Raw genomic sequence first — 26,397 nt, forward strand, 5'->3', positions numbered from 1 at the left:
TAGCAATGTGCCAGTTATCGAATATCAGATTGTCAGCAACAAGGAACATTTCTTTTCAGTTAATTTTTATATTTGGGCTGCATTAAATCATGTCATACAGAAATAAGAAACAGTTTCATGTGCATCATTTTTTGCCGCTTCCTGAAAAGCCATCCCAAATGCTCTCTTGGGCACCAAAGTGTCATTAAGAGTAATTGTTTTTGTATATTTGTGTTTTTATGGATGGGAAAACATATGCTGTAGTTTGATCTATGTTTTCAATTAATTAAAACACAAATATTTCAATAGATAAAAAATTATTTTGCGACCACATTTCACTATCCTTGCTAGCATCTAAGGCGGCTTTTCAAAGGAACTGAGTGAGAACGAACCTAAAACCAATCTTTTTTAGTTGGTATTTTATTTGAATTTCAATGAATGAAACAATTAATTGTTAAAATGACAAAAGTGTTTTAAAAAACAGGGTTGTACAAAATTAATAGTGTGTTCTTTTTTTTCATGGTAGGAGCAGGTAACAGGTGGGCCAAGTTTGTGTGCAAGTTTCAAATGCTTGCTGAGAATTGTGAAAGCAGGGAAACCCTTTGCGGCTGGAAATCTCATCAAGGATTGCCTGGTCGACTTGGTGGCTTGTATTTGTCCTGCAGACCTCACAGAAAAATTTTAAAAAATAGCTCTTTTGCCTCTAACTGTTGCTTGCCGAGTCGAAGATATGGCCTTAGATATGGAGCAGCAATTAACGGAGAGAGGGGCAAACTTCATTTCATTTTCTATCGCTCTTGACGAGTCTGCACACGTTGCGGACATATCTCAGCTCATCATATTTATTTGAGGTGTCAACGACAATCTGCGTGTCACAGAAGAATTTCTTGACCTTATACCATTAAAAAGACACAACCAAGGGTTTGGATATTTTTCTAGCCATGGAAAATGTCTTAGAGTCAATGAGTTTAAAATGGGAATGCCTGACCAGTGTAACAACGGATGGAGCCCCTGTGCTACAAGGGATACACACTGGATTCCTGGGTTACGTCAGGACAAAAATGGCTGAAGTCAGCTGTTGCTTATTTGTGGCAGTCCATTGTCTGATACATCAGGAAGCACTTTGTGTGAAGATTGTCAACATAAAAAATGTTATGGACACAGTTCTTCAAACTGTTAATTATCTTTGATCGCATGGACTTACACATCGCCAATTTAAAGAATTTCTGACTGATATTGAAGTGGAATACCCAGACATTCCCTACCACACCGAAGTAAGATGGCTGAGCAGAGGAAAGGTGCTTCATCGGTTTTTCTCCTTGAGGGGTGAAACAAATGGAAATGTAAGGACAACCAGAAGAATTACTTTGTGACCTTAGTGGGTGGGGAATTTGGCTTTTTTGTGTGACCTTATTGATCATTTAAACACTTTGAACATTTCACTCCAAGGTGAAAATCACTCTGTCATTGATTTAGTGCAGACGACTCAAGCGTTTCAAAAGAAACTTATTTTGTGGGAGAAACAGTTGTGCAAGACAAATTGTGGGCACTTTCCTGCATTAGAAAGTGTTAAAGAAGATGTGGATTTTTCAGATTATGTTTAAATCATTTGCAAATTATAAGAACAGTTTGAAAACAGATTTTTAGAGATAAGTGAGCTTCAACTGGCCTTCGGGCAGAGGACATCTCACAAGTGCTTCAACTAGAGCTGATTGACCTGCAGTGTGATATCTGCCTGAAGGACTGCTTTTTTATGTGTAAAACTTTGAATGACTTTTACAGCTGTCTTCCACAAGAGAAATATCCTCTTTTGCACAAGCACGCGGCCGAAGTTCTCTCAATGTTTAGTTCCACGTATATTTGTGAGCACTTTTTCTCTCTTTTCAAGCTTGCTAAAACTAAGAACTATTCATCGCTTGGTGATAATAATTTGACTAATTCTTTTAGATTAGCAGTCTCATGGAATATTGTGCCAAACCTAGACAAAATTGTTTCCTCGAAAAAGAAAAATGTATAAAATGTTAATTATCTTGTTTAACAATGTTGACTGTAATAATTAAAGAGCTTTATAACCTTAATTCCATTTTTAATAAGTTTTCTAACTTGGCCAGTTAAAATTATTATGTACGAAACAGCAAACTAAGGATCCAATTTCTAAACTCTGAAAAGGGATACAAAAAGCTGTAGCATGAAGTGTAACTAAAAATATTTACTTGTAACTACTAATAGTAAGAATGAGACTCTATTTTCCGTACATAAAATTATTTCTAAAATAGGACATATATGTCTGCTTGTGTCTGTATAGGTATGTATGGATATGTGTGTGTGTGTGTGTGTGTGTGTGTGTGTGTGTGCGCGCGCGCGCGCACGCGCGCAAGTACATACCTATCCTTTTTTTCCCCTGAGGTAAGTCTTTCCGCTACTGGGATTGGAATGACTCCTTACCCTCTCCCTTAAAACCCACATCCTTTCGTCTTTCCCTCCCCTTCCCTGTTTCCTGAAGAAGCAACCGTTGGTTGCGAAAGCTAGAAATTTTGTGTGCATGTTTGTGTGTTATTTTATTTTGCCTGTCTACCGGCACTTTCCCGCTTGGTAAGTCTTGGAATCTTTGTTTTTAATATATTTCTAAAATAGAATATTTTGCTTACATTTGATCTGACTGCGGGACAGTACAGTGCAGAGCAGTGCTGTGCGGTCTCACTTGCTCCACAGCTATCTCTCTCGCTCCTACGCTGACACTAGCGACACACGGTCATGTATCGAGCTCTGAACTACACTGCCTTGTGCCCACAGGGTGCGGGTGCGCCCGCCGGGTGCAATCCTTGGATGAGCCTGATCCAGGATATTAAGGACCACTTACAACAGATGAGGGCCAGCTTACTTCAGGAGAGAATAGAACAGCCATATTATGCTCTTTCAGGAGAGAATAGAACAGTCGTATTATGCTCTTCTCAGCTGAATCAGTGCATGCATTGAGGCCCGAGGAGGGTGGAACATGCTATTGATAAGTGGGCTCATATTGCCAAGTTCTTTGTAAATTGAGACCTTATTTTTTAATCACTGAAATAACATCACATAATCTCTAAACCCATGAACATTCATTTTGTTTCCTACGCCCCCCCCCCCCCCCCCCCCCCCCCAGGGGCTTCACCTTTTTTGTCAGGCAACACGATTTAATTAATGCTCATGATATTAATAATAGAGTAAAACCAAGATAAAACCAATATGTAAAAATTTATAATGTTACCAAATGACCAAACATTCTGATAGTCATTTCATTTCCTATTTCTTCTCCTATAGCTATAACAGCAACACCAAGTGCTGCTACTGATTGGACAGAGGTCACATCTTCACTAAAGGGAACCTCTGGTTGTGACCTCACACTTTTTGTCTGGTGTATTTTAGCCTGCTTCTTATCTGTCGACACACTTTCCGGTTCCTGCAAACATAGTTATTCAGTTAACAGATAGTAACCAGAATTCAGCACTTACTTTCAATTATTGGTGACACCAACATTAACATATGTCAAGTGGTTTTCTGCAAATGGGATCTCATTAAAACACAGTACATGCAGGTCCACACAGTAAATGGAATGACACCATTAATAAATATAGACTTCGATCAGAAATCGGTAACTAAGATAGACCATTCAAAATTTCTAGGTGTATGCATTGATGAGGGGTTGAACTGGAAAAAACACACTAAGGATCTGCTGAAACGTTTGAGTTTAGCTACTTATGCTATCAGGGTCATTGCAAATTTTGGCGATATACATCTGAGTAAATTAGCTTACCACGCCTATTTTCATTCTCTGCTTTCATATGGCATCATATTCTGGGGTAACTCATCATTGAGTAAAAGAGTGTTCATTGCACAAAAGCGTGTAATCAGAATAATTGCTGGAGCTCATCCAAGATCATCTTGCAGACACTTACTAAAGAGCTAGAGATCTTCACTGTAGCCTCACAATATATATATATATTCACTTACGAAATTTGTTATTAACAATCCGAACAAATTCAAAAGTAATAGCAGTGTACATGGCTACAACACTAGGAGAAAGGATGATCTTCGCTACTCAAGGTTAAATCTAACTTTGCCTCCAAAGGGGGTAAATTATGCTGCCACAAAAGTCTTTGGTCACTTACCTAATAACATCAAAAGTCTGACAGATAGCCATATAGCATTGAAAAGGAAATTAAAGGAATTTCTTAATGGCAACTCCTTCTACTCATTAGATGAATTTTTGCATATAGTAAGTGGGTAATTTCCCCAAACCACCGCCCCCCCCCCCCCCCACAATAAATAAATAAATAAATAAAAATAAATAAATATTAAGTGTCATGTAATATTTTGTGTAATGTAATATCTTGTATAGACACCTTCTATTAATCTGACACATTCCACATCATTATGAAGTGTCATATTCATGATCTATGGAACAAGTATTAAACTAATCTAATCTGTACCTCAGTAGTCTTTAAAAAGTATGTAGCTCAAAAAAAAAAAAATTTCTCCAATATCTCAGTTGATACAAGAGTTACAAGGACTAAACACAGCACAGAATTGCATGAACCTTTGCATACTATAGTTTGCCAAAAACCTAACTGTGATATCCTGAACCATTCATGAAATAAAAGGGGTGTACCTCTCATAAGACATAACTGTATACTGACAAATTCAAGATGTGTTTAACATAAACATAAGAGTTATGAGAAATTTAAATCTGTAAGTACAAGTATTCTGATGAATTGTAGGAGATGCTAAGAATGCAGTATTTCACTTTACTTATAAATATCTGAGGAATTTCAATTTCCTGCACAATGTCTACCAGTAACTTATTCTAGATAATTCTACCAAAATATAAATTTCTTTTCTGAAACTTACACAAGGAGGCGTAGTTTATATTACAATTATTCTTACTTCTAGAACTGAGGCAGTGAACTGCACAATTCATTTTAAATTCATTCTTGTTATGAACAACAAATATAATTTTGGATAATATGCTTTAGATTGTAGGACACCCTAGTTCCCTGAAGAGGTTTCTCCAAGATGTTTGGTCATCAAATTTGATCGATATCCTTACTGCAAGCAACTCTGGACTAAATACTTTTTTGACCTTAGGTGCATTACCACAGAAATTATGCTGTAATATATAATGAGTGATGCTATAAAAACTACACTTGTAACATAAAGAGAGAGCTTTCTAAGAGCAATACAATTATAGCTGAGCTTACGGGCTAAGTTTTCCACAAGACATTACCACCTCAGTTTATTATCAATCTGCGTGCGTATGAACTTCATGAATGATGACTTAGCCAGTATATACTCACTGATGTCCACTTCTGGTAACTGTAAGTCACTTTTATTTGTTTGGAATTATATAATCTGAATTTTTGTACGATTAATGGTTAGGCTTTTAGCTGTGAACCAGTTTGTCAGCTTGTTCCATTACTGATTGATAATTCGGGCCATTTATCAGTATACAAGTATCACAAAATTTACTGTTATTGATGAGTTCTCCAACATCCTTGGTAAATCGTTTATGTAGTGCAACAAGGAAAGCAGACGCAGTCAAAACTTGCAGGATACCACAGGTAAGTTAATGTTTCCCCACTTATTCCTGTAATATCATTTATTAATGTAGCACTTGGTTTACAATTGTTAAGATATGATGCCATTCATGCAAGGAAAATGCCTTTAAAACAGTACCATTTTAGTCACCCTAGTAGAATTTTATGATTTACATAACTGAAGGCTTTGAAAAGATCACAGAAAATAACAATAGGGTAATTTTTATTGTTTAGTTCTAAGAGCATTATTTGTAAGACATGAAATCAGCTGGAGGAGAAACAACAGTCTTTATTATTTACTATAAATTTTGATGGTCTTGATCACAATAATTGCAAATAAATGATAAGCTGTTTGTTAATAGCAACTGTTTTCACTTACACTGTAAATGGCACCTAAGAACAGTGTTAACCACAAAATCATCAGTGTAATTTGTCAATATTAAGAGATTAGTCAAAGCATGACTGTTAGCATATAAACTAGTAGGAAGCTGCACAGCAATCATTACCCTACTAGTTATTCATGTTTTGACCAAGCTTTTAATACTGAAAAGCTATGTTTAGTAAGGATGTTGTTATAGTTAATGCTGTACTTCAGCACCATTTATACCTTGAGTATGATCTGAGGATGGTTGTTAGTAAACCAAAACTGGTTATCACAAGTTGTAATTACATTATATTGGGATGAAGACCATTAAAATTTTTAATTCTATGACAATATAGGAAGGTGGCTCAGTAATTAAAGGTCACTTGTTTATCTCCACTTTTATAAGCGGGTGCTACTAATGCATATTTCAGTCTTTAGGGAAATACATACTGACCCACTGACTGGCTACGATGTTAATCAAAGGAAGATGGGGGAATGGGGGAGGGAGCTGTACTACCAAGTCACAACAAGATTTTAGTATTCTGATCATTTGGTAAAACTGATGTCTTGAGATGGAATAGGCAATGCCTGACAAAGTAAATCCTTTGGACCTGTTTCCTTTGGTCTTTAATTTGTCCCTATGTTTTCAACTACCATCAGGAAAAATTTACTGACATTATTAGCCAAAGATTTGAATTTGATCTCATCTGTCTTGCTGCCATTACTGTAATCAAGATGTTGGATATCATAATCTTACTGAGTTTATTCATTTTTATCCTTAATAATTCTCCAAATTGTTTTTGATTTTTTTTCTGGGTATATTTTATGCATGGTACATGGTTTTTGTATTTTTGATGAGATGGCAATGAAGTGGATATGAAACTTCCTGGCATACTAAAACTGTGTGCTGCATCAGGACTTGAACGGGAGACATTTGCCCAGGAAGTTTCATATCAGAGCACACTTTGTTGCAGAGTGAAAATTCATTCCAGAACTTATCTCCCAGATTGTGGCTAAGCCTTGTCTCTGTAATAACTTTTCTTCCATGAGTCTAGTCCTGCAAGTTTTGCAGGAGAACTTCTATGAAGTCTGGAAGGTATGAGATGAGTGCACTGGCAGAAGTAAAGTTGTGCTTGGGTAACTCAGCTGGTAAAGGACTTGCCCATAAAAGGCAAAGGTCCTCAGTATGAGTCTCAGTCCAGAGCACAGTTTTAATCTGTCAGGAAGTTTCAGGCTGGAACACCTTTCAAAACACTGAGAAGCTGATTATGCTGAAAAATTTTCCATCTTGCATATGGAGAAGAAGATTTCTATGCAATATATACAAAATTAGTGTTAAAATGTTAGATGTGACTGAATCTGATGAAAATAAGTTGGAAAATTTTCAGAGGACGTTGTTATCAGGAGAAAGAAAACTGGCGTTCTACGGATCGGAACGTGGAATGTCAGATCCCTTAATCGAGCAGGTAGGTTAGAAAATTTAAAAGGGAAATGGATAGGTTAAAGTTAGATATAGTGGGAATTAGTGAAGTTCACTTGCAGGAGGAACAAGACTTTTGGTCAGGCGAATACAGGGCTATAAATACAAAATCAAATAGGGGTAATGCAGGAGTCGGTTTAATAATGAAAACAAAATAATAGTGCGGATAAGCTACTACAAACAGCATAGTGAATGCATTATTGTGGCCAAGATAGACACAAAGCCCACGCCTACTACAGTAGTACATGTTTATATGCCAACTAGCTCTGCACATGACGAAGAAATTGAAGAAATATATGATGAAATAAAAGAAATTGTTCAGATAGTGAAGGGAGATGAAAATTTAATAGTCATGGGTGACTGGAATTTGGTAGCAGGAAAAGAGAGAGAAGGAAACATAGTAGGTGAATATGGATTGGGGCTAAGAAATGAAAGAGGAAGCCGCCTAGTAGAATTTATCACAGAGCACAGCTTAATCATAGCTAACACTTGGTTCAAGAATCATAAAAGAAGGTTGTATACGTGGAAGAAGCCTGGAGATAGTGACAGTTTTCGGATAGATTATATAATGGTAAGACAGAGATTTAGGAACCAGGTTTTAAATTGTAAGACATTTCCAGGGGCAGATGTGGACTCTGACCACAATCTATTGGTTATGAACTGTAGATTAAAACTGAAGAAACTGCAAAAAGGTGGGAATTTAAGGAGATGGGACCTGGATAAACTGAAAGAACCAGAGGTTGTACACAGTTTCAGGGAGAGCATAAGGGAACAATTGACAGGAATGGGGGTAAAAATACAGAAGAGGAAGAATGGGTAGCTTTGAGAGATGAAGTAGTGGAAGCAGCAGAGGATAAAGTAGGTAAAAAGACGAGGGCTAGTAGAAATCCTTGGGTAACAGAAGAAATATTGAATTTAATTGATGAAAGGAGAAAATAAAAAAATGCAGTAAATGAAGCAGGCAAAAAGAAATACAAACATCTCAAAAATGAGATCGACAGGAAGTGCAAAATGGTTAAGCAGGGATCGCTAGAGGACAAATGTAAGGATGTAGAGGCTTGTCTCAGTAGGGGTAAGATGGATACTGCCTGTACAAAAATTAAAGAGACTTTTGGAGAAAAGAGAACCACTTGTATGAATATCAAGAGCTCAGATGAAAACCCAGTTCTAAGGAAAGAAGGGAAAGCGGAATGGTGGAAGGAGTATATAGAGGGTCTATACAAGGGCGACATACTTGAGGACAATATTATGGAAATGGAAGAGAATGGAGATGAAGATGAAATGGGAGATACAATACTGTGTGAAGAGTTTGACAGAGCACTGAAAGACCTGATTCGGAACAAGGCCCCGGGAGTACACAACATTCTATTAGAACTACTGACAACCTTGGGAGAGCCAGTTCTGACAAAACTCTACTATCTGGTGAGCACGATGTATGAGACAGGTGAAATACCCTCAGACTTCAAGAAGAATATAGTAATTCCAATCCCAAAGAGGGCAGGTGCTGACAGATGTGAAAATTACCGAACAATCAATTTAATAAGTCACGGATGCAAAATACTAATGCGAATTCTTTACAGATGAATGGAAAAACTTGTAGAAGCCGACCTCGGGGAAGATCAGTTCGGATTCCATAGAAATATTGGAACACATGAGGCAATACTGACCCTATGACTTATCTTAGAAAGTAGATTAAGGAAAGGCAAATCTACGTGTCTAGCATTTGTAGACTTAGAGAAAGCTTTTGACAATGTTGACTGGAATACTCTCTTTCAAATTCTGAAGGTGGCAGGGGTAAAATACAGGAAGCAAAAGGCTATTTACAATTTGTACAGAAACCAGATGGCAGTTATAAGAGTCAAGGTACATGGAAGGGAAGCAGTGGTTGGGAAAGGAGTGAGACAGGGTAGTAGCCTCTCCCCGATGTTATTCAATCTGTATATTGAGCAAGCAGTGAAGGAAACAAAAGTAAAATTCAGAGTAGGTATTAAAATCCATGGAGAAGAAATAAAAACTTTGAGGTTCACCGATGACATTTTAATTCTGTCAGAGACAGCAAAGGACTTAGAAGAGCAGTTGTATGGAATGAATAGTGTCTTGAAAGGAGGATATAAGGTGAACATCAACAAAAGCAAAACGAGGATAATGGAATGTAGTCGAATAAAGTCGGGTGATATTGAGGGTATTAGATTAGGAAATGAGACACTTAAAGTAGTAAAGGAGTTTTGCAATTTGGGAAGCAAAATAACAGATGATGGTCGAAGTAGAGAAGATATAAAATGTAGACTGGCAATGGCAAGGAAAGCGTTTCTGAAGAAGAGAAATTTGTTAACATCGAGTATTGATTTAAGTGTTATGAAGTCGTTTCTGATAGTATTTGTATGGAGTCTAGCCTTGTATGCAAATGAAACATGGACAATAAATAGTTTAGACAAGAAGAGAATAGAAGCTTTCGAAATGTGGTGCTACAGAAGAATGCTGAAGATTAGATGGGTAGATCACATAACTAACGAGGAGGTATTGAATAGAATTGGGGAGAAGAGGAGTTTGTGGCACAACTTGACTAGAAGAAGGGATTGGTTGGTAGGACATGTTCTGAGGCATGAAGGGATCACCAATTTAGTACTGGAGGGCAGCGTGGAGGGTAAAAATCATAGAGGGAGACCAAGAGATGAATACACTAAGCAGATTCAGAAGGATGTAGGCTGCAGTAGGTACTGGGAGATGAAGAGGCTTGCACAGGGTAGAGTAGCATGGAGAGCTGCATCAAACCAGTCTTAGGACTGAAGACCACAACAACAACAACAACAATAGATAAATGATGAAACACAGTGGACAAGTGAAAATTTGAACAGTTCAATAAAGATAACTGCCAGTACTAGTCGCAAGGAATTAACAGAATTCTCATAAGTAAACAGTGTCAGCGTGCAATTGACCCTGGCAGGGGAATTAAAGTCACCAGACAAACAAAATGCAAATGAAATGGTGCTGGGAGTCTACTAACAACAGTAGATGATAATTTAGATGATGATATACAATTATGTGATACTGTGAAATAAATGAATAATGCGACTTGTTGAAAGATTCCAATACAGAATTTAACTTGTGGGGAGAAATTCTTGCACTATAGGAATAAACAAACATCGAAAAGAAAGTGGACAAATCAATGTTAGATTTCCTTGGGAGTTGCAATGCACTGCTGAGCAAAGTATGCTGGTCTGGTGTAGAATTATATGACAAACAAGCATCTGTTCACTCCTCTATGAGTCTTTCTTTCAAGTACAGGACTTTTTCAAGTAGAATGCAGTGTAGTGAGATGGATTTCTCTCTTCACAAATTAAAAAAATCACCTCTTAGAAAAAGCTCAATGACTTACAAGTACAAAATATGAAAGTAAATGTTTCAGCTGTCAGAAAATGCCAGTCATAACAAACAAAGTGGAGCATAAATGTACTGGCTATGTCAACAGCCAGTATGATAAAAGTCACAGTAATTACACATACAGCATATCATAGTTGTCAATGACACTTTCCCTGTCCAGAGGACAGACATATTATTAAATATTACCCACAAATTGTTGACCGCATTTCAAATAATGAGCAAGAAAACCATAGAAAAGAGGCAGACAAAACATCTTCAAATTCTTTAACACACTCTGCTAGCATAAGTGAATTACTGAGAGTGAAACATAATGATACATTAGTCATTCTACAAATGTATCAAGTGCAACCATGTTGGACACTGTTACATATTCATGAGCACAAACATCACTTATGAGAAAATTAAAGAGATGATGTGTGGATTCTGGACAGTGGAGTAACAAACTACATGACTTACCAGCACGACAAATTTGTCACTTTCACCAAACATGAAGAATCATTGCAAGTAGCTGGTAGAGGACATTTGAAAAGCACTGGTTTCGACATTGTGCACATATGAAGCATGTCTATAAGGTATCTGACAATTGGCCAGAAAAAGTATTTTGAATACCTGATGGGATTGGGACCCTAATCCCCTTCAAAGTAGGCCCCTTGTGCTTGCACACACTTAGTCCACTGATCCTTCCATTGCCAGAAACACCTCTGGAAGTCTTCGTTTGGAATTATGGTTTAGCTCCATCATCGTGTTCTGCAATATCTCTTCTCTATGCTCAAAACAGGATCCTTTCAGTGGCATCTTCATTTTGAAAACAAACAGAAGTCACAAGGATCCATGTCTGGAGAGTAGTGAGGTTGGCGAATGGCTGTAATTCCATGTTTGGACAAGAAATTTTTGATCAAGTGGGATAAATGTGTGAGGCACTGTCATGATGCAGTTGCCAATTTTTCGCTGTCCACATGTCTGGTCTTTTGTGCCAAACTGCATCACAGAGTCACCAGAGAACATCTAGATAATATTCCTTTGTCACAGTTTGTCCTTCCAGTGCATATCTCTGATGCACAATTCCACGGACATCAAAGGTGACAGTCAGCATCACCTTTATTTTGCTTCGCACCTGCTGCAGTTTCTTCAGCCTTGGAGACTCGGGATGCTTCCACTGCGATGACTGTCTTTTTGTTTCTGGGTTTTACCCCTACACTCATGACTCATCTCCAGTTATCACAGTGTTTGGAAACCCAGGATCAGTGTTGGTGGTATCCAGAAGGTCCTGTGCAATGTCAAAACAGAAGTCTTTTCGTTCTGGCGACAACAACTTGGGGACAAATTTCACAGCCAGTGGATGTTCAAATCGTGAAAAATTGGATGTGCAGAATCTTTACTCCCTCCAACCTCTTGGGCAATTTCCTGCACAGTCAAACGACGATATGCCATAATCAAATTTTGCACCAGCTGCACTCTGAGCAGTTTGGGGCCTGCCAGAGTGCTGGTCACTCTCCACTGATGTGCAGCCATTTTGAATTGGTTGAACCACTCCTTAATTTGTGTTACACCCACTGCATATTCTCCAAACACCTTCTGAATCTTGTGAAATGTTTTGCTTTGAGAATCACCAAGGTTTTGTCACAATTTGATGCAGTATCTTTGCTAAACACATTTAGTCATCTCGAGAGAATCGGTAATCTGACGAACACATTGTGTAGCACCTCACTCAGTGACCAACAGGCAGCAACTGATGTGCTGGAAGGCAGGGACAAAATTCACGCATGCGAATAAAGGTCTCTTCCTTTACTGTGTACAGTGGTGCTACGCTAACATCTCTATTTCGTGTGGGAAAATCAAAGATCGGATACTTTTTAGACAGACTTCGTAAACCTATTAGAAGAATGTGTAGGTCAGCCAAATTGCATAATACATTGCTCATTCCAGACATCATGTGCAATCTGATATCAGTCCCTCAGGTGACCAGTAAAGGACTGATAATATCTTTTGCAAAAACTGAAGCTTGAATCAGGAAACAAAACAGGGAAATAATCATGAATGCTTCAAAGAAAGGTAATTTGTACTACATTGGTGAAGAAACTCCAGTATCTCAATGCAAGGACTTGGCTCTGTCACAAATCTTACCACTAGTCGGAAAATGGATTCATGGCACTGAGGGCTAGGGTACATTCACACTGGTAAAGCTAAGCAAAGGTCAAATGCAGTGGAATAATTCTTGAAGTGTCAGTAGACCAAATAAAAGAGTAGCGCAGTATGTGCCCGAAGGCAATATGAAACCCAAGCAATTCCCCAAACAGACTGAAAACAGGACAAATGAACCTCTACATTTGATACACACTGATGTAATTTATGTATATGGACTCCAGTCATGTTGGGGAGTGAAATACATTGTCACATTCATTTATGGTATCTTGAGATATACTGTAATAGCTTTACTTAAAGTTAAAAGTGAAGTGTTTCAAGCATTCAATAAATACAACGTGTAAGCACAAAATTTTCAATGGAGAAGATAAGAAATGCTATGTTTGGACAGTGGAGGAGAATATATGAGTAAAGAACTTGAAGAATATCAGCTAAAAGAAGGAATTTGGAGGCAACTGACTGTCCCTGACACACCTCAACAAAACAGTGTTGCAAAATGATTTAAGCCTTTCAGACTCTTCAGCTATAAGTAAGTATATTAACTTTAAGTATGCCTTAGCTGCAACAGAAGTATTTTTCCTAATGGAAACCTGAGGTACACATGTGTGAATGTTAAATCTTTTCATCATATGCAAGTGCTGCCAACTGTTGGGCATCACTATGAAAATATCAGCCAGTCAATGTACCAGTGTGCAACAGTTCATGACAGTGCACAGCAGTTTGTGACCACCACACCACCAACATAAACAGATGTGGTTGGTTCACTATATTCCACTGTTTAATTGAATACTGTTATTCTTATTCTGCATGATAATTATTGAATGATCATTTCACTGTCTATTACAATAGAAAGTATTTTGTAATTAGTTATTTTAGTTGATAAAATTAAGCCAACTGTAGAAAATACGTTTTGAAAACAGGTATATGTTTTTGTATAAGCTTTGCACCTAAAATAATTAAAAAATCACTTAAGAGCATTACCACATCAATAAAAATTCTCCTTCCCTCAGAAAAAATTCAGGTCTGATAGGGTTAACCAAACACTTTCAAATATTGTGTGATTTACAATTTTGGAGAGTGGAATTTCACAAAATTTTTGGGGCGAAGCAATAACAAGAGCAAATTAGTTGCAAAACAGATATCTAACAAGAGCAAATGATGGAGAAACTCTCTGCAAATGAAGGCATGCATGAGAACCAAACTTAATCATCTATGGTTATTTGGCTGTCATGCATCAGCAAAAATGAAAAACAGACATAGCAAATTTGAACCAAAAGGATACCATCATGTAATGATTGTATATTCAGAAGTCTTGAAAGCCTTCACACTGAGGAATCCATAAACAGGAAATCTAACAATTGGCAGGGATGTTGTATGTGATAACAGTATCTTTCCTGCAGAATTGAATGAAGGTTTAGAAAAGCGATTGATCTGAAGACTACAACTATCACAAACGATGAAGGAGCATTACAGAATACAGATATTACGGAAAGAGGAGAAGCACTTGATGAACAAAGTGAAGACTGGAAACATGTGGCTTCTAAACACATTGACGAAGGAAAGGAGAATGAGGGGTGGATGAGAGTAATGAGGACAATTGCCCTATAACAGATGATAATAACTGTGAACTACAAGAACTTATAATGAACAGAAACTACAGAAAAAGTTCTGGGTGACAAGTCAACCACCAAAATGTTGATGGACTACATGACAAATGAAAATAAGAAAGCATGTGCAGTTGAAAAGGAGAATACTCTAAGAGAAAAAGATCCATAAAGTGTAAAGCTGACTATAAATACGAGTGGCAAGAAGTAATGTCACAAGAGCTGGAACACCTAATGCAAAACTGGACCTGGATATTTGTGTCACAAAAATGATACACACAAAATAGGTTTTGAAGCGGAAGTACGCTGAAATTGGGAGAACTGCCAGGCATAGTACACACGTAGTAGCTTTGTGTGATGAGCAGAGACCAGTAACTGGTTTTAACAAATGTTAACAGTCCAGTCATGAAAATGAAAACTATATGACTACCTATGGGAAGAGCAGTTGAACAAGATTTGGAAATTAATTACTTAGATGTCATTGTGACATATTTGATGGCTAACGCAGAAGATGAGGTCTATGTGGAATTACCCATTGGTTTCAGAGATACCATTGAGAAACTTCAAAGAAAATTGAAGAGAATAGCAAATCAAGAGGAACTGAACAATGGCAAATGGATATGCACACTTGAAAAGTGCATCGCTGGGTTGCATCAATCTGGCAGAAGATGGAATAAGACACTCGAAGACTTCTTGTGAAAACAAGGGATTTTGTGATCAGTAGCCGAGTCGTGTGTTTATTACACTCTGCACTGTGAACTCGTACTAACTTCATAGGTATATGATACAATGTTGCATGATGAGAAAAGTGAAATAAAGAAAATGCAAAATATCTTAAGCACTGAATCTGAAGTAAGAGACTTTGGAGAAAAATGACAGGTATAGTCAGTTTGAATTATGAGAGAAGATAGAACACTGATTTTAGACCAAACAGCATATGCAAAAGAAATATTAAGAGAATTCCAAATGCAAAACTGCAATCCTGTAAAAACACCTCTCATCGTGAATATAAAACTACAAAATGCAAAAGATAAAGACAAGCTCAGTGAACATGAAGTATAAAAATATAGAACTGCAAGTGGAAGCCTATACTTGACAATGGGTACCAGGACTGATGTAGCAAATCTACTGACTTTTCAGACAGTTCATCACCAATCTGAGTGAGGAGCACTGGCAAGCCATCAAACACACACTACTTATTTGTGAGGGACAGTAAATGATGCCCTTTTTTACCACAAGATTGGTAAGAAAATCTAGATGTATACTGGTGCAGACTGGGAGCTGAGCAAAATCACCATAAATCCTTTGGTGGATATTTAACAGTTTTGGGAGTGCTGCTACAAGCTGGAACAGCAGAAAACAACGAACTGATGAAACAAGTATTGTTGAAGCAGAGTTTGTTGCACTGAGTGAAACAGTATGAGAAGCAATGTGGATGAACAGTTTTCTCAGTAAGACTGGTCAAGATTTTTTTTCTGCCCTGTCCTATGAAGATTTTCATCAAGAAGCATACCACAAAGAAACTGAAAATCATGAGGCTCTGGAAATAACCAAGCACATTGATCTAAAAATTTCGTCATGGAAGAGAAAATGGAAGCCAACATGCAAGTGAGAAGAATGTGACTGATTGTTAACAAAAGCAACTGGTGACCTGAAGTTGAAAACTTAGCATCAAAAGTTAATGGGGGTCAAGAACGAAGGGAGTTGTCAGTGAGGTGGACTATCTGTCATGTGAACTTTAACATATCTTTTGCTGTTTTCTTGTTATTATGCCTATATGTATGTTAAAATAAATGCACTCTTTCATCTGCAATGTATTGCATCTTTGTGTGTACTCCCTGTTGTTTTTATAAAGAGGTTTCACATGTGTGTGTGTGTTCGGTGAAGAAGGACATTGTCCAATGACTTAGAAAAGTTTTCAATCTCATTTTCATGACCAGTTATCACTAATCACCTAAACTATCTGCTGAGTTGTTACCACTATTTAAAAAAATATGTAATTAATGTCATTAAACATTCTGAGTGGTCACTTTGAATGTAAAGCATTGCTTTGTAATGCACTCCAAAATGAAACTTTTCCACTCCTCGAGAAGATAAATTTTGAGCTGAGCAACAGCAATAAGATCTGTAATATTTGAATCTCAAGCATGCTCAACTGGATTAAGGTCTGGAGCATAATGACTGTAGCTATTGAATAGTACTCACACATCTGCAACATGTTGTCCCTCAAACGAGTGCTATTGCATTTACTTGACTTATTGCCATTGAAGGTCAGTCTGCCACCTACTATAGCGGCCTATGTTTGCGGACTAATATCATTTCTGGCTGTGATTACTGGAGGATGATATCACTTAAACTTTTATGAATACATATTACACTTTGAGAATGAGTTTAAAGCTTCAAAATTAAATTTTGGGACACCTAGTGGAATTTGCTACCCCACACTGTGATTGATATCTTCTATGCAACCAATAGCTTGCCATATAACACATTCCAACAAACCATGTACATCACTCAATCCCACTGAAGTGGATACTTACACTACAGACATATGATTTACTGACGTTGTATTCAAGTGCTTAGATTAGATTAGATTCAGTTTTCATTACATAGACCAAAAAAATCAATGATTCTCATGGCTATGGAACAAGTCAGAAAGAATAACACAAAAAAGCATCAAAAATTTGAATGTAATACTCACTACTTTGACCATTTGTCACGAGATTGTCAAAAGAAGTGAATACATTATGGTAAACTGGAACTGCTAATATTTACAGAATTGATACACTGTCAGAATGAAACATAGTTATGCACTTTTAATAAACTGATCATACACAAAATATCTAATCTTGACTGTTGTGATCAAGGGCAGCCAAAACTGAAATCTAACAGACACTTTTACTTAAGTGATCTAACAGTCCCTGTAAAGATATTCATCAATAGAGTAGAAGGAATACTCTCTCAAAAAGACTTTAAAACTCTGTTTAAACTGTGCTTTATCTGAAATCAAGTTTTTAATGGCTGTTGGTAATTTATTGAAAATGTTTGCTCCTGAATATTGGTGCCTTTTGGACCAAGGTAAGGGATTTTAGGTCTTTATGTAGATTGTTCTTATTCCTAGTATAGGTGCTATGTATTGAGCCATTGGTTGGAAATAGAGATTTATTACTTCAACAAATTTCATTAAGGAATAAATATAATGAGATGCAGTGGTTAGAATACAAAATTTCTGGAACAGGTTTCTACATGATGTTCTTGAATTTACACCACAAATAAACTTTATCATATGCTTTTGCATGCTAAAAACTTTTTCTCGGTTTGATGAGTTACTTCAGAATATGAGCAACATGTCATAATAGAATGAAAGTAAGCAAAATATGTAATTTTTTAAAAATTCATATCTTCTACATCTAACATCATTCTCACTCCAAATACAGACTTGTTTAGGCACTTCAGTAATTCTGCAGCATGACCTTCCCAACGGAATTTATTATCAAGCTGTAATCCCAGAAATTTAACACTGTCGACCTCTTCAATCTTTGTGCCCTCATATATCATAAACATGCTGGAAGGAGATCTCTTACATGTTCTCAACAGCGTATATGGGTCTTTTCAAAGTTTAATGACAGTGAATTAGCTTTAAACCATTTATTAATGACAGTGAAAATTTGATTAGCAGCCATTTCTAAATCTGTACTTGACTTGCTACTTATTGTAATGTTTTTATCATCTACAAACAAAACAAAGTTAGCATCTGGCAATGTAACATACGAGGGGTCATTAATGTATACACCAAAAAACAATGGGCCCAAGATGGAACCTTGAGGAACACCACATGTAATTTATTCCCAATCAGATGAAGACTGACTACTTACTGGATAGTTATTTTGCAATGATGATCTTTGTTTCCTGTTAGTTAGGTAATACTCAAACTATTTCACAACACTGCTGGTGACACCATTATATTCTGATTTACTTAAGAGAATGCTATGATTCACACTGTCAAAGGCTTCTGACAGATCACAGAAAATGCCAGTAGCCTCTAATTTGTTATCTAATGAATAGACTACATTATATTACTGTATGTATAAATAGCTTTTTCTATATCAGAACCCTTAACAAACCCAAACTGTGACTTGGACAATATACTATTTGCAGTCAGATGCTTGGTAGATAGTTTCATGGTATCTTTTATGGCCCTTCTTGTAAAAAGGCTTAACTTCAGCATATTTTAGCCTGTCTGGAAATGATCTGCCGATAAGAGATTGATTACATAAATAACTTAAGAAAGAACTCAAGTCACAGGAGCACACTTTGATAAACTTCATTGATATGTTATCATAAACACTAGAATAATCATATTTTAAGGATTTCGTGATAGACATCACTTCTTTAGTAAACAAGAATGTCATTTCCATTTTACTGTAGTTGTTTGTAAAGATTTGTCTCAGATACTCCATTGCACTGTTTACCGAACCTGATAACCCCAATCTGTCAGTAACAGAAACAAAGTACTTGTTTAAGAGTTTCGCAACATTACATGCACTTATTACAAATGTCTCATTTATTTTTAGCTATCTGTTCCTCCTACTTTTTGGCCCTCCCTCTTTCTGTCTTTACTATATCCCATATAGTTTTCATTTTGTTGCTTGGCATAATTATCTTTTCCTCATAATAAAGCTGCTGAGATTTCTGGATTACTTGCTTCAGTAGTTTTGCAGTATTCATTGTAATGCTTTATAATGCTAACATCAGAATTGTTCACAGGTAGTAGATACAGGTTTCTTTCTGTCCCACATGACGTCTTTATTCCTTATGTAATCCATGGTTAATATTTGAGTTCTGTTTGATTTGAGTTACCTTTAGGGGTAAACAATTTTCAAAAGGTGAAATAACTCCATTAATGATGCTACACTATCAGACATGCTTATATCTGAAATATATATATATATATATGAGTGCAAGGTGGCCAGAATAGTCTTTTATTTCATCATGTAGTATTACTGAAGAGTTGTAGACCAAGTAATACCAGAGACCACATTCTCCACAAGAAGTATCAGGGCATCTTGACTGGCGTGTAATTGGTTTTACTAGTGTAGTTTCTTTATCAACAGAATGACAACTACAGGATATTGACAGATAGACAAAAAATCACATATGGAGGACAGAAAGATATTCACAATTCAATGGTATTTAGAAGCCTTACATTTCAAGATGATTAGTTGATGGAGATTTATTTGAAAGTACCATGAGTTCAACACAGACTACAGGTATAATGTTACAGAGTTGGATTTTATAAGGTACACCATCAAATAGTTGATAGAAACTGACTTCTTCACATTCTTCTGACTTTTTCACAACTCAGTCCACCATTTATGGTACCTCTGATAATCAAGAACAAAATGAACACTGTTTATTGCATCAGTTCATGTAACATTCTGGTTTTACCACCCTCAATATTATCTATTTCCATTTTCATGATTTAGTCAATTTCTATAAGTATTTCTCAAGTAGTTTTGTGATTTTTGTATTTTTGGCTATTTTTATAATGCCTTCTCAACTATTAGTATTCCAATCATTTATTTTCCTCTCTTTGTCTGTTTCCTATGACAAATGGTGGTTGCTAATTAGTTAAATAGGACAAACTTGTAGGTACTGAGTTACTTAAGTCTACCACTGAACATATGTACATTTATCATTATGATGTAAAATTAACAAGTTGATCAAAGTTTTATAGGAGCTAATTGCCATCTATCTGTACCCAAGATTTGAGGTTTCCATTCTTCTCAAAAATGATTTTCATGTGGCGGACATGGGCACTTTGAAGGATAGACTGCATTGTGTCTAACACAGTATTAGAAAAGAAAGAAATAGTAACTTTTAAGAAAGACAGATTGTCAGTTAGGGCTGATTACAGCCACTCTTGGATAAGCTATAGCAAATTAATAACATATAATCACAGTACTAAAAAATAGTAAAACTAATTAATATAAGAAAAGAAAATGAAACAATGGATTAATTTACTGGGATATATTCTTACTGCTCTATAGCACTGCATGTATCTAAAGCAAGTTTGAAACCTATTAATTAGTGAAGTAATTTTATAGTGGCAGTATCCAGAAAAAAGAACAATGGGTATAATAAAAAGTAGCTCCAAATGACCACCACTACCCCCCCCCCCCCCACCATCATCAATAACAAGAACAACAACAACAACAACAACAACAAGTTTATATTAACCTCATGTGGATTTTATACAATAAGTTTAATAATGAGAATTCAATTTTAATTTTTAGTTTTGAATAGCCTTCATCAACAGCCCACACACACATGGCCAACAGCTTTGGCACCTTGGTCTGAGCTGCCAGACTTGGTGGTCAAGTGTGCACGAGATTTGATTGCTTGTGTCTATGAATGGTGTGTATTCTCTTTTGCTGATTAAGCCTGTAACTGAAAGTTTTAGGTAAGTATCTTTTAATTGCACCTCTCTGCAGTGTAATGTGTCTTCTTTGTGGTAAGTAGCAATCTGTCTGTTTGTACATTGTTGATGTTCCTACCTGGAGTTTCCAGTTATGTAAATTTACAGATAAAATAAGATATGCTATCTTTTTTACATGTACCATCATTATAACGTAATGTGACAATCACCTCTTGTGGTTCATGATGCTCAGAACATATGTGAAGCATCTGCTGAATTACTAGCACGTTGGCTGTTCCTGCATATGCACATATCTGAAGCATTGTCTGTGCAACTTGTTTTAATGGATCAGACACATTATCCAAAACTGCTACACATGTTTGAACTGCTTCCTTCTGTGCTAAAACAAAACAATAAAATAATAATTTATATAAATAATGTAACCATTGCTAAGTCTGTTGATAAATTTGTTCTCTCTATTAGTCTTTGTCTTTTATCTTGAAAGAGTCCCCACAAACACATGATACAGAATTTTTTAAGAGTTTAAAATGATGTAACTGATCTTAACAACTTCTAGCCAAAATTGGAGACAAATTAGAAATGAAGGTCAATGACACTAACCACTGTCTCTATTAGAATGATTGCAGCAACAAAAATAAAATTTCTGATAGGACATGTCACATTGACTTTACATATGCCCATTCCTTACATACGTCTAGTCTTTTGTTATGAAAAGTCTAATTTTGCTTTTATGAATAGTATGTATCAAGAGAAGGCAAGAAGCCCAGGGATTAAACAGAGCAACCAAACAGAAGGATGATGTCAGGTAATGCAATTGGAGAATGAATTAATGTAACACAAAACATTCAAATTTCAACAGAGTTAACACTGCAGCCTAATATGAGATAACATTAAAAATGACAGGAGGTATGACTACGAGCTGCGACAATAAAGTAATGAGACTGATGTAAAAACAAAGTTGCTTACCATTTTAGTCAAGTTTAGTGTTGTATCCTTCAAAGTAGTTCCCTTCTGATTGCACACACTTTTCCCTGTGCTTGTGCCATTTATGGTAACATTTCTGGAACTCATCTTTTGCAATATCCTCCAAGACCCTCATCACAGCTTTCTGGACATCTTGTGTTGTTTGAAAATGGTGTCCCTTGATCGACATTTTGACTCTTGGAAATAGAAAATATGTGGTGAATAAGGTGACTGTGGTAATACTGAAATTTATTTTGAGGTTAAAAATTGCTGTACTGACAGAGCTGTACTGGGATGGCGCATTATCATGATGCAGAATCCAATTATCAGCAATGTTGGCATGGATGAGAAGAACTCTTTTACGAAGTCTTTCTAAAATTTCTTTGTAGTAATATTGGTTAATTGTTTGTCCAGGAGGTACCCACTCTTTATGAATAATTCCCTTGGAATCCAAGAAGCACACAAGCATGCATTTCACTTTTGACTTTGACATGTGAGCTTTTTTTGGTCTGGGTTATCCCTTTGAGCACCATTGCAAACTTTGGAGTTTTGTGTCTGGATCATACTGAAAAACCCAACTTTCATCACCAGTGATAACATGGCTCAACATTTCTGGATTGATTTCCATTTGCTCTAATAGATCGGCAGCCACATTATTCCGTGTTTCTCACTGTTGTGGTGTGAGATTTTTGGGAACCATTTTTGCACGAATCTTTCTCATACTAAGATCTTCAGTTATTATTAGACAAACCATTTCTCGACTGATGTTCAAATCTTCTGCAATTATTTTCATGGCTAATCTTCGGTCAGATTGTATGAGTTCACGGACCCTGACCATGTTGACATCCGTCCGTGAGGTTGATGGTCGTCCACTGCAGTATTCATCTTCAACATTTGTTCTGCAGTTACTAAACATTTTATGCCAATGAAAAATTTGAGCTCTTAACATAACCTCCTCTCCAAAAGCCTCCTGAAGCTCACTGTAAGTAGTCATTGCGTTTTCACCCAATTTAACGCAAAAAGAAATTGCATACCATTGTGCAATATTATGCACTTCCATTTCTGTGACAAGAGACACAAACATGTGTTAACTTATTACAGCACAACTCACAACTGAGCAGTTGCATAGATGTGCCACTTGGACTAGAAGCAGCTTTTAGACCAACGCCAAAGATATTGTGCCTACGCAAGCCTGCAGGGTTGCCACATCTTGCAAATAAAATCAGTCTCATTACTTTATAGTCACACCTTGCATTTCCAGTGGTCTATTAGAAACTAACATGCAGTTCATCATCTATTGGTCCAATGTACAACAACAATCCTAATCATGCTGTATTCCTAAACCTGAAGAGCATATGCATTCCATTTTTCTATTCAACAGTTAAGTCTGGTACTGGTACTTGGTGCATTTGCTGCTTTACAATTGATGAGATATACATAAATATGCACAAGCAAGTATACAAAGCTGAAAAAAAATTGAGTGGTCAAAAATTACAGTCAGATTTGTTCTACTGGAAGATGTGCCATGCATGACAACAACTGCTGGGATAACCTCGTCACTTATTTGTTGTCTCTGTTATTGAAATGAAGGGTAAGTCTCATATAACATTCCCTGGTCATTCTACTTAGATCTAAGACAGTTACATTTATACCTTTTCCAAATATTTTTATATGATCAGCATTAAATTTTGTAATTACACAGGTAGTACAATACTAGATGGGGAGATTGCACCATTTGGGAAAATATCAATTATTACAATTGTGTTGTTTGGTATTATAATGCCATCACAAGTTTTGTGGTCACATTCTTTACCTGCAGCAAATGCCATTTGTGAACCCAGTAACTGTGAGACAGCCATCAGTGCCCATACCAGTCAACTGATGTTCACTACTTCCAATCAAAACACCAGAATGAACCACAAAGAAATTTGTTAACATCACATATAAATTTAAGTATTAGGAAGTTTTTTTCAGAAGGTATTTGTTTGGAGTGTAGCCTTGCACAGAAGTGAAATGTCAGCAATAAGCAGGTGACACAAGGAGAGAATGGAAGCTTTTGAAAAAGTGGTGCTGAGGAGAATGCTAAGCATTAGATGGGCAGGTCAGCTAATTAATGAAGAGGTTTTAATCAAATCAAGATGAAAAAGAGCAAACAAAATAATAGCAAAACTTGTGAGCCAGCTTACAACCAGAACTTACATGTAAAGTTAACATAAATCAGTGAACAACAATTTGGCAGTAACCTAAGAAAGCCCAGGTGGAATAGCAGTGTCTTTATCATTGAACTGTTGATTATATGTTCCTAGATGCCTCATGAAAAGAGAAGAAAAGTGGCTTGCTGTGCTGTTAATTTCATGTGATATAGTGGGCTAGCACTTTCTTCCATCAGTGCTACTTATGACCCTGCCAGCAACAGTCATAATAGTCATCTAAAGTTCTTGTGGCTCATTTGTCTCATTGCAGTAAAGGCAATTTGTGAACCCAGTAACAACAAGACAGTCTTCGAAGCCCATACCATCTACTGATGTACAATATTTTCAATCAAAACATCAGACAGACCACCACATATAAATTTAAGTATCAGGAAGTCTTTTCCAGAAGGTAATTGTTTGGAGCGAGGCTTGTACAGAGGTGAAATGTGAATAATAAGCAGCTGACACCAGGAGAAAAGTGGTGCACTTCACTGATTCTTTCCCCAACATACGTACTCTTATCATCACTGGATTCCATACACATGGCACTGGCAGATGAGACTTCGAACATCTCTATCTCTATGTTTCCACTTGGTAAGATTGTAGAAATCTAGATACAAGATGAAGCTGTAAAAGTCAGAGTTTATTCAGCATATGGTTTTCATGTGTATCACATTTAGCAGGTTTAAAGTGGGATTTATCGGAACTCGTTGACAGAGAAGTATAACTTGACTGTGCAGCTGTTAATCTCTACCAAACTTTTGATTGGGCAGATAACATGGGACTTTTCACAAAATTATGAGTGCTGGGACTTGATGCAAGATAAGTAAACTGGGCGTCACCATATTGACAACACAGAGTAAGGGAGGTGGGTCTTGCATTACAAGTAGTGATGACAGAGAGTGATTCACTATAAGGCTGTAAATTAGAGCTATTAATTTTACCTATTTATATAAATGACTGTGGGAATGGAGTACAATAAGAAATAAGACTTTGATAATGCCAGTAGTAGTGTCAAAGGAAACAAAAATTGAAAACATTGCAAGTAACAGCAGAAAGACAGAACTCATCATCAGAAGCTGTACTGGGACAAATAACTGGAAATGCAAAGAAGAGTCAACTAATAACCTTCATATACAACAGGACTAACATAAACATGAGCATAAAATATGGCCAGACAACATCAGAGTAGAGGGACAATGCCATAACCTAGATGTGACACTGGATGCTGAGAAACTACACTAGGGCTACATGTAGGTGATGTAGTAAATATCTTAAGTTCCTGCACTTGTTAATGAGGGTACAAACAAGTGTATGTAAGAGGGCACAAGTTAATGTCTGTAAGATTAAGCCTACTAGTCACTTTTTAGACCTCAGTAGGAATATCTTGCAGGGATAAAGGATCCTTGCATAAATATCTTTCAAAACAGATAGAAGGAGCGCAAAGAAGCCAGTCAGATGTCTACATACTTACATACATTTACTCTGCGAACCACAATGAAGTGTGTTGCAGAAGATGCGTATTGTTGGACTACAGAAGTACAAGTATCATGAAAATTATGGTGAGATTTCAAAAGGACAAATTTCCAGAAAGAAAGAAAAAGAGTCCAAATTGGGAGAATATGCCAAGTCTACATGGATAACGACATATGGTAAGACACAAGACAAAGGCTAGCTACAAATAAATTATGTAAGAGAAGAAAAAACCATCATTATAAAATAAATACATAATCTGGAATAACAGTCTGGAATGCCAGTAGAGAACTAAATGACTGGAATATCTTACCAAGGGAAAGCACTACAAAATTTAAATACTTGGTTCAAGAGCGGCAAAATTACAGAGAGAGTAAACATAAGAGAGATTGAAACTTTAATGACAAAGTGGAATCCACTACATAGTGACTACTAAGTGCAACTTATGGTGTGATAGGGAAGTAGTATAATGATGTGACATACTTTGCAATGTATTCATGTTATGTTCATCACCTTGGCAACAGCCATATTTTAAGCTAATGAAAATTAAGATGGTCACTTTTAAAGTAAGAACTGATAGCGCATCATGTATGCACACCCTTTCATGTGACGTCATTGTTATATGGCTTGGTTTACCACCATGTCAATCAGTAATCCTGCTGATTGTGAAGTGCACTCATTTATTTGGTTCTTAAGTGCAAAACAAGTTCATCCTGCAGAAATTCACTGTCAGCAGGTTGAAGTTTATGGTGCAGGTGTAATGAATGATGGAAATGTGCATGACACAAAAAGTTGATGAGGCAATTC

The 26,397-nt window shown here is 36.6% G+C and overlaps 1 protein-coding gene across 2 annotated transcripts in view; it reads right to left on the minus strand.

Moving 5' to 3' along the window:
- LOC126354126 (26S proteasome non-ATPase regulatory subunit 2-like) overlaps positions 1–26,397 on the minus strand; it is a 205,048-nt gene that overhangs the window by 42,571 nt on the left and 136,080 nt on the right. Inside the window, exons 12-13 of one of the 2 annotated variants that reach the window (XM_050003522.1) lie at positions 21,172–21,341; positions 3,227–3,418 (exon numbers count right to left, since the gene is read on the minus strand). In XM_050003522.1, the coding sequence (XP_049859479.1) occupies positions 3,227–3,418; positions 21,172–21,341 (362 nt within the window). The remainder of the gene's footprint in view (positions 1–3,226; positions 3,419–21,171; positions 21,342–26,397) is intronic. The other variant, XM_050003523.1, reaches the window with a different exon arrangement.

This window comes from Schistocerca gregaria, chromosome 3, assembly GCF_023897955.1.
Source record: "Schistocerca gregaria isolate iqSchGreg1 chromosome 3, iqSchGreg1.2, whole genome shotgun sequence".
Classification (NCBI taxonomy): domain Eukaryota; kingdom Metazoa; phylum Arthropoda; class Insecta; order Orthoptera; family Acrididae; genus Schistocerca; species Schistocerca gregaria.